The 12,782-nt window shown below is 40.4% G+C and overlaps 1 protein-coding gene across 4 annotated transcripts in view; it reads right to left on the minus strand.

Moving 5' to 3' along the window:
* The window catches only part of HS1BP3 (HCLS1 binding protein 3), a 96,240-nt gene that overhangs the window by 63,935 nt on the left and 19,523 nt on the right, over positions 1–12,782 (minus strand). For all 4 annotated transcript variants that reach the window (XM_087917870.1, XM_087917872.1, XM_026695348.2 and 1 more), the window contains exon 5: positions 899–1,056. In XM_087917870.1, coding sequence (XP_087773996.1) covers positions 899–1,056 — 158 coding nt within the window. The remainder of the gene's footprint in view (positions 1–898; positions 1,057–12,782) is intronic.

A 12,782-nucleotide genomic window follows, 5' to 3' on the forward strand; every position in this document is an offset into this window, starting at 1 on the left:
AAAGAACCTATTGGAGTTGCATAGGTGCAAGAAGAATTAACATAGAACTAGTTTCATATGATCCAGTTTCATGTAGGCCCCATCCACATAGAAGAATAAAGAGGCCTGCAAAGTGGGGACTATCAGATTCAATTGATCTATGTCACATTGCCATGAATCCTGAATTATGCTAAGTTGTATCACCAGCTTCCACTGCCAAACTATTTTGAGAGGAAATCAACCCCAAGAGAATAAGATTTTATGATACCAATTCGCTTCTGCATAGAAAACAGGAAAAAAATGACCCTTATTCCTTTTTAAACACAGAGTTATTTCATTCATTAGGTATACTAAATGAAGCGTAGTTTATACTAGGCTTGGAGGAAGCTTTGAAATATTGTTGCACTACAATTCTCTAACCAAGATAATTGATTATGGTTAACCAAGAATAACCAATGGCCCATTCCAGTTTTACATAGTAAGCAGAAAAGTTAAGTGGATACTATATATCCTACAGACAGGATGCAAGTATTGTTTTCTTTCTTTAAATTATCTCAGTCTTTTTAAACATTTTGCATGAAGGATTTATGTAATAGTAATAGTTAACATGTTGAAAAGGACTAAGTTCAAACTTTCCCTTGGCCATGGAGATTCACTATGAGATTGTTGGTTATTGATGTAAGGGGTGGGGTGGGGTTGGTTGATTGATTTGATCTGTCAGAGAAAATGCATGGTAAAAATGCAATAAATAAATAAACCTAGCTAAATAAACTAGGTAAGGAATTGCCACTGTGAAATAAGTAACTACAGTATATCCATAATCTAAGACAGAGTTTTACAACCAAAGATTCCATGTTTTGTGACACTTTTTAAAAATCCTATAGAGTATATAACAAGAAACTTGATTATTCATTAATACCTTCTTTGACTGCCAATATCTTCCTGTTGCTAGGGGATGAAAAATCTTCAGACGTGCCAAATAGTTCTTCTCTTGGATCCACTTCTCCATGAAAACTTGTTAACTTGGTTTTATCTTCTTGAGCAGGAGAGAATGTAGGCTTCTTGAGTTTTTTAGATCTAAAATATTAAATAATAAACCAGAAATTACTAAGAACCTTCTGGAAGGAAAGGTTTCAATTTGGGATGTTGGTATTAAATCCTTTTCAACTATGTCGTTACTTTGATTTTATGAGCCATGAAAGAAGAAACATGCTGCCATTGCTCCCTGGTTGAACTGCTCCATGGTTCTGAAAGTTTATTGAAAAATAATGAAAAATAAAGAGTCCTCACTCTGCCATTCTGACCCAATGTTAATTGGGTCCTTGATCTGCATGGCCTAGAGACAATTTGGTGTAGTGGTTACAGGGCAGCGGTCACTAACTGGTGGACTGTGGCTCACTGGTGGGCTGCGAGAAATTTTTGGTGGGCCACAGAGAAATGTCACCCCCAGAGCACCCCCCAAAGCAATTAATCCAGGCTGCGCAGAAACACAAGGCTGTGCCCACAACATGGCCTGTGGGAATCCTCCCCACCCACTCACTCCTTACCCGGCAAACTTGCCTGCTAAGTTGCTATTTTTCCTTTTTTTTTTTTTTTTCAAGCACAGCCGAACCTCCCTTAGGACTGAAGGTTCTATTATTCAGTGCAGACTCAGGCAAGCAAATTTTGTGATGGCAGATAGATAGATCACTGAATGATTCTGTGAGTAACTCGATCTGCCTGCCTGCTTTGCCTGATTTTGGGTAAAAGTTGCTCTTTTTTAAATAAAAAGTTCAATATTTACATACATGGTGTGAGTTAATTTTGTGAGTTTGCTTACAAGCAAATTTTATGTGACAGACTAAGTTAGCCGATGGCAGATAGATAGATCTCTGAATGAATTTGTGATTCTGTGAGCAACTCAATCTGCCTGCCTGCTTTGCCTGATTTTGGGTACAGATCCTAAAATTGCTCTTTTTTAAAATAAAAAATTCAATATTTACATACATGGTGTGAGTTAATTTTGTGTTTGCTTGCTAGCAAATTTCATGAGTTCGCTTGCAAGCAAATTTTATGTGACAGACTGAGCTAGCTGATGACGGATAGATAGATCTCTGAATGAATCTGTGATTCTGTGAGCAACTCAATCTGCCTGTCTATTTTGCCTAATTTTGGGTAAAAGTTGCTTTTTTGTAAAAAATTCAATATTTATATATTTATAATATTTACATATAAGCCATGCCCAGCCAGTCACATGACCATCAAGCCACACCCACAAATTAGGCCATGCCCACAGAAACAGTTAGTGGTCCCTGGGATTTAAAATTATGAGTTTGGTGGTCCCTGAGGTCCAAAAGGTTGGCGACCCCTGTAAATAAAGGGCACATGCTAGAAGTATAAGTTTTAGTCTTATTTTAACACAAAACCAGCTGGCTAACCTTGGGCCAGTCACACTCTTTCGGTCCTGGAAAGCAGGCAATGACAAACCACTTTTGAAAGCTTGCTGCAGAGACTTGTTCAGGCAGTTGCCAGGTGTCAACATTAACTCAAAGGCATACATACACATATACACACTGAATGGTCTACCCTATAACCATGGAGCTGTTGTTTCTACGCCATCTGCTTTAAATATGACATATGAAAGATATTAATGGAAAGAATATTTATAGTTGATCATGAAATACTGTGAAAAAAAATAAACACAGTAGTAACAGCCAAACTTGTCAAGTCTTTTTAAAAACAAAACCAGCAAATTTTATTCTACTTGGAAGAAAAAGGAAACAATACAGATCCTAAAAATATGTTGACATGTGCCTCCCAGCAATTCGTAAAGAATGGAAGATAATTCCAAGAAATATATTTCCATGCCATCTGGAAGTAATGGTAGCACACAGTTGCAGAACAAAGGGAAGGCATAGCTCAAATGAAATCAACAAAGCAACCATTAAAATTGAATATTGTAGATGGAAAAGCTGGGGCCAGACCTTGTGAGGCCTATTTTCTTTTTTTCCCAGGACCACAAGGTATAGTGAAACATTATACCACGTATACATGTCAATACCGTATTGCAAGATGGGTGGCATATAAAATAAATCAATAAATAACTGAACCTAACTGAATTTAACTATAGAGACATTGACTCAGGGGTGGGATTCCACTGGTATAACAACTGGTTCAGTGATTGCGCACGCATATGTGCCAAATGCACACTCCGCATTTAAAAAAGCTCTTCATACTTACCTTCTACTGCAGTCCCTGTGAATAAGCCAGCTGAGGCATAGCAAACCCTTCTGCCACATGAATCAGTTGTGCTTTTAAAAAAAGGAAATAAAACACAGGAAAGAGCAGGGGAAGGGGGCGGGCCCACATGCTCATTGCAGCGAACTGGTTGGCTGCCAGCAAGGGGTTCGCCTGAATGGGTCTGACCCAGTAGAATCCCAGCCCTGCATCGACTTAAGAATGAAAGAATATTAAACCTGGAAATTTATGAAGAGTACCACTACTAAACTAAACTTGGCTATGAACTAATTTTAATCATTACTGATACTTAGGGAGAGTGTTGTTGCCAGATATCTTACAACTTTCTTTTCTATAGGCATCAGCGATGAACAAGTTGGTGACTGACAATAACTAGCAAGGTACATTTCCTAAGGTTACTTCAAAACAAGGAGGCTCTGGGCTTCTGAAATCAGTCTGTAGCAAGTTCCTGCAGTCACAAGCCATTCTGATGAGAGTATCCCTCAGTCGCGTAAGATGTACAAACTCAAGAGCAGAATATTTTAAGAATACATCCAACCCCAAAGACAACAGCGGTTGAAAGACTGCCTTCTTCCAAATAAGGCTGGTTATGCTGCCAAGTTCCAGTAATGGGGATTAAGGGAGAGAACACAGAACAAGAGGATTGATCAGAAATGTCCATATATCCAGCATGACATCGATAAAAGGAGCCCAGAAAGCATAACATGTTCCGTGGGAAGAGACAGATGCCTACCCAGCTGTCAGGGTTCTTACATAGCACAGTTTGTAACTTCTCCAAGTGCCTCTTTTTCTTTTTTTAAAGTTGAAATATGGAAGGCTATTTCTAAGGGTTCGTTGCTGCTGGACTAAAACAAGTCATGAGCTTCCAATTATCACTGTCATTCCAGTCATTGCTGATTCATTGCTAGTACTCTGGGTAAATAAAACTGCAATGTTCCCAGAAGCTGTTCAAATTCTGCAGGAAAATGATACTTTTAGTACTAAAGAAAGTTTAGAACAAATATATATTTGCTCTCTCTATATATTTGTTCTATGAGCCCGGTGGCACAGTGGTTAGAATGCAGTACTGCAGGCTACTTCTGCTGACTGCCTGCAATTTGGCAGTTCGAATCTCACCAGGCTCAAGGTTGACTCAGTCTTCCATCCTTCCGAGGTGGGAAAAATAAGGACCCAGATGGTTGGGGGCAGTATGTCGACGCTGTAAACCGCTTAGAGAGAGCTGTAAAAGCACTGTGAAGTGGTATATAAGTCTAAGTGCTATTTCTATATATAGACACAATTATTTCCATTTGCTGAATAACGTTAATTGCTTTGGAGATATTAAAAATATTGTTTTTAATACATATTTCTTTAATTTGTGTCCCTTTATACAGCATATGTGTTCTTATCAGAAGAATGAACAGTAGTTTTCCAAGGTATTTCCCTATTAATTTTATTCAGTTGCTCTATATACAGTACATAAAGCCAATATAGGTTAGAATCTGGTTCACAGTACAATGCATAAGCAATGTCTTTTGCTAAGGTCATCTCTGTTGGGTTATAACTTTCTAGCAGAAGAAAAAGGCACAGATAAAACCTATTTCCTAAACTACCATTATACCGTGAATTTGTTTTAAGGTTGATAGGAAATACAATTTGCTTACTTACAATGATTAGAAATGAAAGTTTCAGTGTTAATCAAGCTCCTAAAACTCAGTGTAAGGTAAAGTCCTGCCCTAAGCAGGGATTGCACCTCAGTTCTCTTTTCACTTATCTCCTCTGAATGTTGCTATATTTTGTTGTGTAAAGTAAATCAAGCTAGCTTGGAAGTCCTTTGTCATCTAAGGGGGTCCTGAAGAAAAGCAGGATTTTATTTTTTTCACATTTCCCTTGCAGACTGTCTCATGATTCATCTTTTTCACTAGAAAACAGAAAATTGCCTGAGTCTTCAACGGTGTCCTTCAACAATGGAACAGTAGGTTGTGATTCAAGAAGACATAAAAGAAGTAGGAAGCTATGCACAGCTAGAGGTAATGGAAAAATAACATTAGAATTTTCAGTGCCAACTGTTGTATTTACACAGAGGTCGGAGGTCCTATTGAGCTCCATGAAGTCTACACAAAATAAAGAGAGGACTAATTATTGCAACTTTTTGTGATATGTTTATTTGAACCAGTTCTTTTCAAGCATTACTTAAAATTGGTAGGGAAATAATAGGGGAAGAAGATGCTACCATAGGGCAGCTTGTAAATGCCCCGTTCAGCAATGTTATATAGAACCTCATAGTAGGAACAAATGAGGATGAAACACAAAGCCACTTGCTTCCTTGTTCATCGTTTTCAAGTACAGGTGGTTCTCGACTTACAACAGTTCATTTAGTGACCGTTCAAAGTTACAACGGCTCTGAAAAAAAGTGATTTATGACCATTGTTGCATCCCCATGGTCATGCGACCAAAATTCAGACACTTGGCTACTGATTCATCTTTATGACGGTTGCAGTGTCCTGGTGTCCCGTGATCCCCTTCTGTAACCTTCTGACAAAGTCAACGGAGAAGCCAGATTCACTTAACAAATGTGTTACTAACTTAGCAACTGCTGTGATCCACTTAACAACTGTGGCAAGAAAGCTCATTAAATGGGGCAAAGCTCACTTAACAACTGCTTCATTTAGCAACAGAAATTTGGGACTCAATTGTGGTCATATGTCGAGGACTACCTGTAGTTTGGAATAAAAAAGCTGCAGTACCATTCAAGAAAAAGGATGGTCCCCATCTCAGTGGCGATATTTGACTGGTTCTGCCAGGTTCTGAAGAGCCAGTAGGACCGATGAGCAGCGAAGACCGAACCGGTTCTCCCCACTGCTGTAATGGCTCTGCTGTTGAGCTCACCCGCGTGCCCGGGCTCCCATACTTACCTTTATCCGCTGAATTTGAAGTGCAGCTGCTTTGCGCGGCATAGAATAGTGCCGCACGGCAGCTGCTGAAACGACCAGGATCATGCAGGCTTGCAGAAGGCGAGTTAGAACGCCTCTGTGCCTGCGCAAAGCGCACGTTTGGCATGCGCATACACGCACAGTGTGTGCACGCGTGCAAAGCGCGCCCACCAAGCCACATCCACCGAACCAGTGGCAACAATATTTGAATACCACCACTGCCCCACCTGTAATATGAGGATAACCTTGCTAATCCTGAATTCACAGTAAAGGAAGTCCAGCACATTGGGAGACAGTCCCAAATCCTTGAAATGGGAAATATTTATATTGTTCCAAGAAACCTATTTGGAAAATTTCATTATGCAGCAATTCATAATACATATACAAGGTCGGTTTCTATCTGGATTATGTTTTTATACATAACTTGAACAAAACTTGGTGCCTTATGAATATTCAGCTGATAAGATCCAACAAATAAAATTCACACAACTCACATTTAATAAGCTGAATGACAGACCTGTTAAGAAATGATATCTGGGATTCAAAGGGCTATCAAACTGAGGACAAGGGGCTGGCCTGATTGAAGATGCTATGACCTGGTGGAAGTTGGGCCCTCCCCCCTTCCCCCCCTCCCTCAAAGCATAGATTCACGGGGCAAATATCAGCCACATGCTTTTTAGGCTCTCCTCATTCCATATGAGGCTTACCATGAGTAAATGTCTATGAAGATTCTCAGTCATCCAGGCCATGGTTGTCCCAAAGGTGCTTCTTCAAGAGGCAATGGGGCTTTCTGGTTTTTCTTTGAAGATGTTCACTTCTCATCCAAGAAGTTTCAGAGCTGAAGAAGTTTCTTGAAGAACTGCCTCTTGAAGAAGCACTTTGGGGACTTACCACATCTAGCAGAAACGGGACAAAGCAACTGCTCCAAGTAAAGAGAACTAACTTGGCTCTGTCTGTGGACTTTCAGAGGTAGTTGCACTGTCCTTTGAAATCTGGCCAGGGTCTGTGTAATGTCTGCAGATCTGAAAAGGACAGGACAAGCATAGATGTTGCTCTTCAGTCTTTTCTGTGCTTCTATACTTATCTGTACTCTACTGTTTGTTACTATTTTGGCCAGGCAGTCAAAAAAAGTAAGGATGGAAAACAATATCCTATTAAAATGCAGATAAACATAACTCTGTCAAGGAACCAGACCTTACTTATTTTAAGATTTTACAATGTAAATTAAGCCTGAGTTGACACATCGAAACCATGGGAACTACATTGGACTTAAGTCTGCAATTCTACACAATGCCTTTTTTTGAAACAAAACAAAGGAAAATGGGCAACCCAAAGCTTGAATTGACAAGCCAAAAGAAGATATTCACTGAAAGGGAAATCATAGCATATTCGGTGCAATCCCCTTTCCAGGAAACAACAGCTGAAAAACTAAGAAAACAACCTATGCTAAAATTGTTGTTCGGTTGTGAGAATGGTAGGGAAACAATGTGGGTTTGGTTAGGTTTGTATCACATTCAGAGTTGACTTTTGGTTGGTTGTTATTATCTGACATGGGGTCGCTGAGAAGATTGGAGGTTGGCCAAAGGGTAACAGCAATGACAGGCAGAAGTTAATATGCTGGGAGATGGGGCACGAACTGTTCCAAGGAAAGAGCAAATTTCTGCTTCAGGGCCCCAATTTCAACTCACCAGCCAGATATCCAAATCACCGGCTAAATTGGGTTCAAGCTCATGTTCTTGAATGCCAGCTTTGTCCGCAATAAATTTAACCACCCAACAATTTGTCCATTTAAGCATTTATTTGCACCGTATTACGGCTAATTGGTTGCTGCTGTTACATGATGGATATTTTTGGCCTGGCAGCAAAAGCAAGGAAAAACCAGCTGAAACAAAGAGCTAAAGCAGGCATTCCAATAACTCCTTGCTGTAGTAGCCAGTGACAACCAGCAAAGGCTACTTAGATATACCAGGAAAGTACTGGCCGCGTCAATGCCAATTTGTTTGAATGACTTTATTTGTAAGAAGGAGAGCGTACATTCACAATCATCTAACTACCATGGGGGAAAAAAGGCTTTTAAAGGCCCAACCCAATTGAAGCTTATTAGAAAAGGAAAGAGGAGGGGTGAACAAAAGGCAACTAAAATCCACCCCCATTAACACTTTCTACTGTCAACAAAAGAGCTGTGTGAATCAAATGATTCAACATTTCCGGTTCCTCACAGGCTTAGAAGCCTGGGAGCATCTGATGAGGTAATGCACACTTGGAATGGAAGAGCTGGTGGAAGAGCTGAGTCATGCTATTATTATGAATCCCCTCTGACAAAAGAGGCTTCAGGGTCTCTCTCCCCCCGCCCCCCCGCCCCCCTCCCAGCTGGAGAAGAAAGAAGGCACAGGTCGAGCAAATATTCAGTGGTACATGTACTTTGAAAGTTACCCGCTTATTGGTCCCAAGCTGCAAAGGAGCTGCTAACACTATCCCTAGCTTGACCTGCTTCAGAGCACAATAACCTCTTAACATTCAAAACATTTTTTTTTCTTTTCCCAAATCTCCAAGCCTTTGGTCCTTTCGATGAAGAACTTACCTCACCGAAGATCAGCCTTTCCCAACATACTCAGTTTTTCTAGGTCTAAGAATGAGGACTTCAAAAGAGCTGCTGCATTGGGTTTTTTTTTAAAACAAAACAAAACATTAGCCACTTCCATTGTCTCACCAATCCACTCAAAGAAACATTTTCCCAAGGCCGTTTGCTCAGGCGTCACTGAACCTTCATGGTATCACACCATGTATATATGAAATGGGACAGTGTGATTATATGAAATGGTATAAGGTCTCCTGCTTGACAGGGGGTTCGACTAGAAGACCTTCAGGGTCCCTTCCAGCTCTATTCTGGCTTGATTGATTGATTGAAATGAAACTGCAAAAGACTGGCGGATGGTTGCTAAATACACTACAGAAAAAAGAAGATGGGTGGAATGTCTACAAAAGTAGCTGTAGAATTTCAGCTACAAATGTGGGTTTCTGGGGGTCCAGCCAATCCTGCACCCCCACCCCCACGCCGCAAATGGGCTGACAATGGTTGTGGCTAAGCAAAATAGCCACCTCCTCAGGTACCTGAGAGAGGAATTTCTCCAGGTAGAAAAAAGATGTCATGAACAAGGTTTCTGATAAGAGTCATAAGGTCTTCTAAGCGGAACAGGAGTCCTTATGCAATTGACTTGCCTTTCTCCCAAACACACTTGCCCTTACTGTGAATGTCTAGACCTATTTTTAGTGCAGGGAAGAATCTCTCCCTCCTTTCTCTATGTTTGCGTGTGAGAAAGAGAAAGGGAGAGGAAGGGTGGGAGAGAAAGATATATAGAGAGATCCACCACTGGAAGTTTGATATCCTGCAGCAGATAAATGTTTTTGTAAACTCAGTTGTTCTTTTTGTAGACCATAACATAATTATTTTGACAGGCAAAGTCCCTGACCTAAGCAGACTTTATAGCTTTGAACAAATAACTGATACCTCTCAATTTCACTTTTTCCTAGTTTGTACAATTGAAGTAGCAAGCTTGCAACACAATTCATGGAAGGACAAACACAAAAGAAACAGTAAAAAACCAAAAGTAAATGTGGGACATTAAAGCATTTTGCAAGGATGGATTTTTTTTGTTTTGTTTTTGTGGGTGTTTTTTTAAAGTATCTGTGACATTGAGAAATATTTTCTCCCACTAGACATTTAAAATTATTGCCCTAAAATGCTTGCTGGGAGTTTTGATAGGCCTTGGAAATGAGATTTATTTTTGAGGCTGAAATATTTGGGGGGGGAAACATAATGCTACAACTGATGGACATTTAGCTCACTGTATAATTATGTCCAGATATACTAGCTATAGCAGCTATAAAAATATGCTTTCCTGCTGATTTAGGTTAAAAGTTCAAACAAAGCAAAGCCATACATGTCCTTTTTCTTTTCTGAACACTTAAAAAAGATATTCACAGGCCCAAAGGTAGGGTTGCCACCTTTCCTGGACTGACCTAGAGACTTTAGTTTTAATCCCTTATTTCTGGAACATGTGTGATTGTGGGAAGGAAATTCCTTTCCTCCACCCAGCAATGCTTGCTAGGTCATTTGTCAATATGGATTTACTGCTCCTTCAAAAATCCTCATCCTCCTTTATTGTAATTAAAAATACTCTGCCTGATAGATGATCATTCATTTCCAGACAGTTGTTAAATAAGTGATTCCTCTTTCAAAGCAATGTCTCCAGTGGTGGGATTCAAAATTTTTTTACTACCGGTTCTGTGGGCATGGCTTGGTGAGCGTGTTGTGGCTGGGTGGGCATGGCAGGGGAAGGATACTGCAAAATCCCCATTCCCTCCCCACCCCACTAACCTGCTTTCCAGCTCTGTTCTCCTGTGCAGGGCAACCAAAGAAGACCCAGACGATCAGCTGAGACTCGGGAGGCAGAGAATAGATGGGGGAGGGGCCAGTCAGAGATGGTATTTGCCAGTTCTCCGAACTACTCAAAATTTCTGCTACTGGTTCTCCAGAACTGGTCAGAGCCTGCTGAATACCACTTTTGAACGTCTCCTGCAGATACAAGGGCAAGGCGCAGGCTCTTCTGCTGCGCACACCAGAACAGCTACGGAGAATAGCACTTAAAGGTTATGGCAGAATGGCTAGGCCTGAATCAGCCTAAAGTGACCAATAAGAACTGAACGGGTCCCATTCATGATGGAGTAGCCGAGAAGCACAACAAATACACCTGGATAAGAAAAGAAAACCTCAGTACAGTTACGGATGACTTAAAGCTACTTCAAGTATGTGTGGTGGATCAGATGAAAGCAACATCATGAAGACATAGCAGGAAAAGAAAATCTTAGAGCATTTTTGCACCAGACTCAGGCAAAGCAAATATGATTAATTCTCCCAACAATTCTCTCAGAAAACGACATGGTTTATTAAATATGCTAAATTAGAGAGGGGGATCCAGCCCTTATCCATACTATGTGGGTTGCCGCAGGATCCAGTGCTCTCTCCTCTCTTTTTTTAGCACCTACATGAGGCTATGGATGCACTCATCCATTCCCCTGGAGTGAGGTATCATCAGTTTGCAGCTGCTACCTAATTACATATTTCCACCCCTGGTAAATTAAATGATGCCATGAACATAAGTCCCGTTGTCTGGATTCTGTGAAATTCTGGATGGGAAACAAGAGGCTTCAGCTGAACTCTGGCAAGACTAAGTGCCTCTGGATATGGGGGCTTTATGGTTTCAGGACTAGGCCAACTTTGGTGGTAATCATGGTTAGGAGGAGCCTTGCACAACTTGTCACTTCAGCTAAGGGTTTTGTATATTTGTTTTTTTCTACTATTTATTTCTTAATGTGGATTGTTGTGTGCTGCCCAGAGTCACTTTTGAAGAGATGGGCAAGTTACCAGGTATATACATTTGATAAATAAATATACATACCTAGGCTTACAAACTTGGTTTTATTCATGTATTTTTCCTCGTATTTCCCCATCCGGCATACATTCTGCTCTTAAACTCTATAGGGGTAAATCCAGTGGTGGGATTCAGCCAGTTCGCAACACTTCGGGAGAACCGGATGTTAACTTTCTGAGCAGTTTGGTGAACTGGTTGTTGGAAGAAATCATGAGGGCAGGGAACCAGTTGTTAAATTATTTGAATCCTACCATTGAGTAAATCCAGCAATATAACATATTATTAACTGCTCTTGAAAGAGTGTTTTGCCACTGTAGGAACAGTCTTCCTTTGAGACCAAATCAAGAAATAATGAGAGTTAATTGGGGCTAAAGTATTATTTGGCACTGCAGGAATAAACTTCCTTCAAGAGCACTCTAATATATATATTTTTAATCAGAACTACCATCTATACTCAAGGGAACTTGTAAAATTACCAAAACTCTAATTGCTTGTACCTGGTACCTGTAGTGTTTTTTTTTCCAACGCAGAGGGAAAAATTATTGGTTTATTGTGAATTTGCATGTAGATGTTTTTTGCTGATCCATTATCAAGATACATTCTGCCTATCAGCTTACAGAAACTGTCATTTATAGTAAATGGCAAAATGCACTGAAAGGAGGAAAAAGAGCTTGAAGAGGTATTTCTGTGTTTGCTGGGCTCTTGCTGGGTTGTGTAAATTAGACCAAGAGCTCATCAGCACTCAGGTAGATTTAAACACCTATATCTTTCAACATTCACATTATCTTGAAAATCTAAGCAAAGCTAAGTGATTCTTGGATGGGAAACTGTGCTAAAATCTCAGGGCTGTGGACTAGATTGGAAAATAGCAAAATCTCCTCTCCCCTCCCCAAAAACCCAATACTAGCTAGCAGGGGTGAAATTCAAAATTTTTCCCTACCGGCTTTGTGGGCGTGGCTGTGGGCGTGGCTTGGTAACAGCAATAGCAACCAGGAGCGATTTTTTTACCGTTTCAACCTCTCCCCCAACCAGGCCAAGGTGGTTGAATTTCACCCCTGCTAGCCAGACACTTTTCTACTGTCCAAAGAATCAGTGTGACTCAGCCCATATACTCAACAAGAGTTGAGTATGACACAAACTTGCATTTACCTGATAACACCTTTATGTCCAACCAGGGAATATAGAGAAATTACAGCCCATAGTATTTGTCCAGCCAATTCGA

This window comes from Pseudonaja textilis, chromosome 1, assembly GCF_049901715.1.
Source record: "Pseudonaja textilis isolate UNSWEBS1 chromosome 1, rPseTex1.2, whole genome shotgun sequence".
NCBI lineage: Eukaryota > Metazoa > Chordata > Lepidosauria > Squamata > Elapidae > Pseudonaja > Pseudonaja textilis.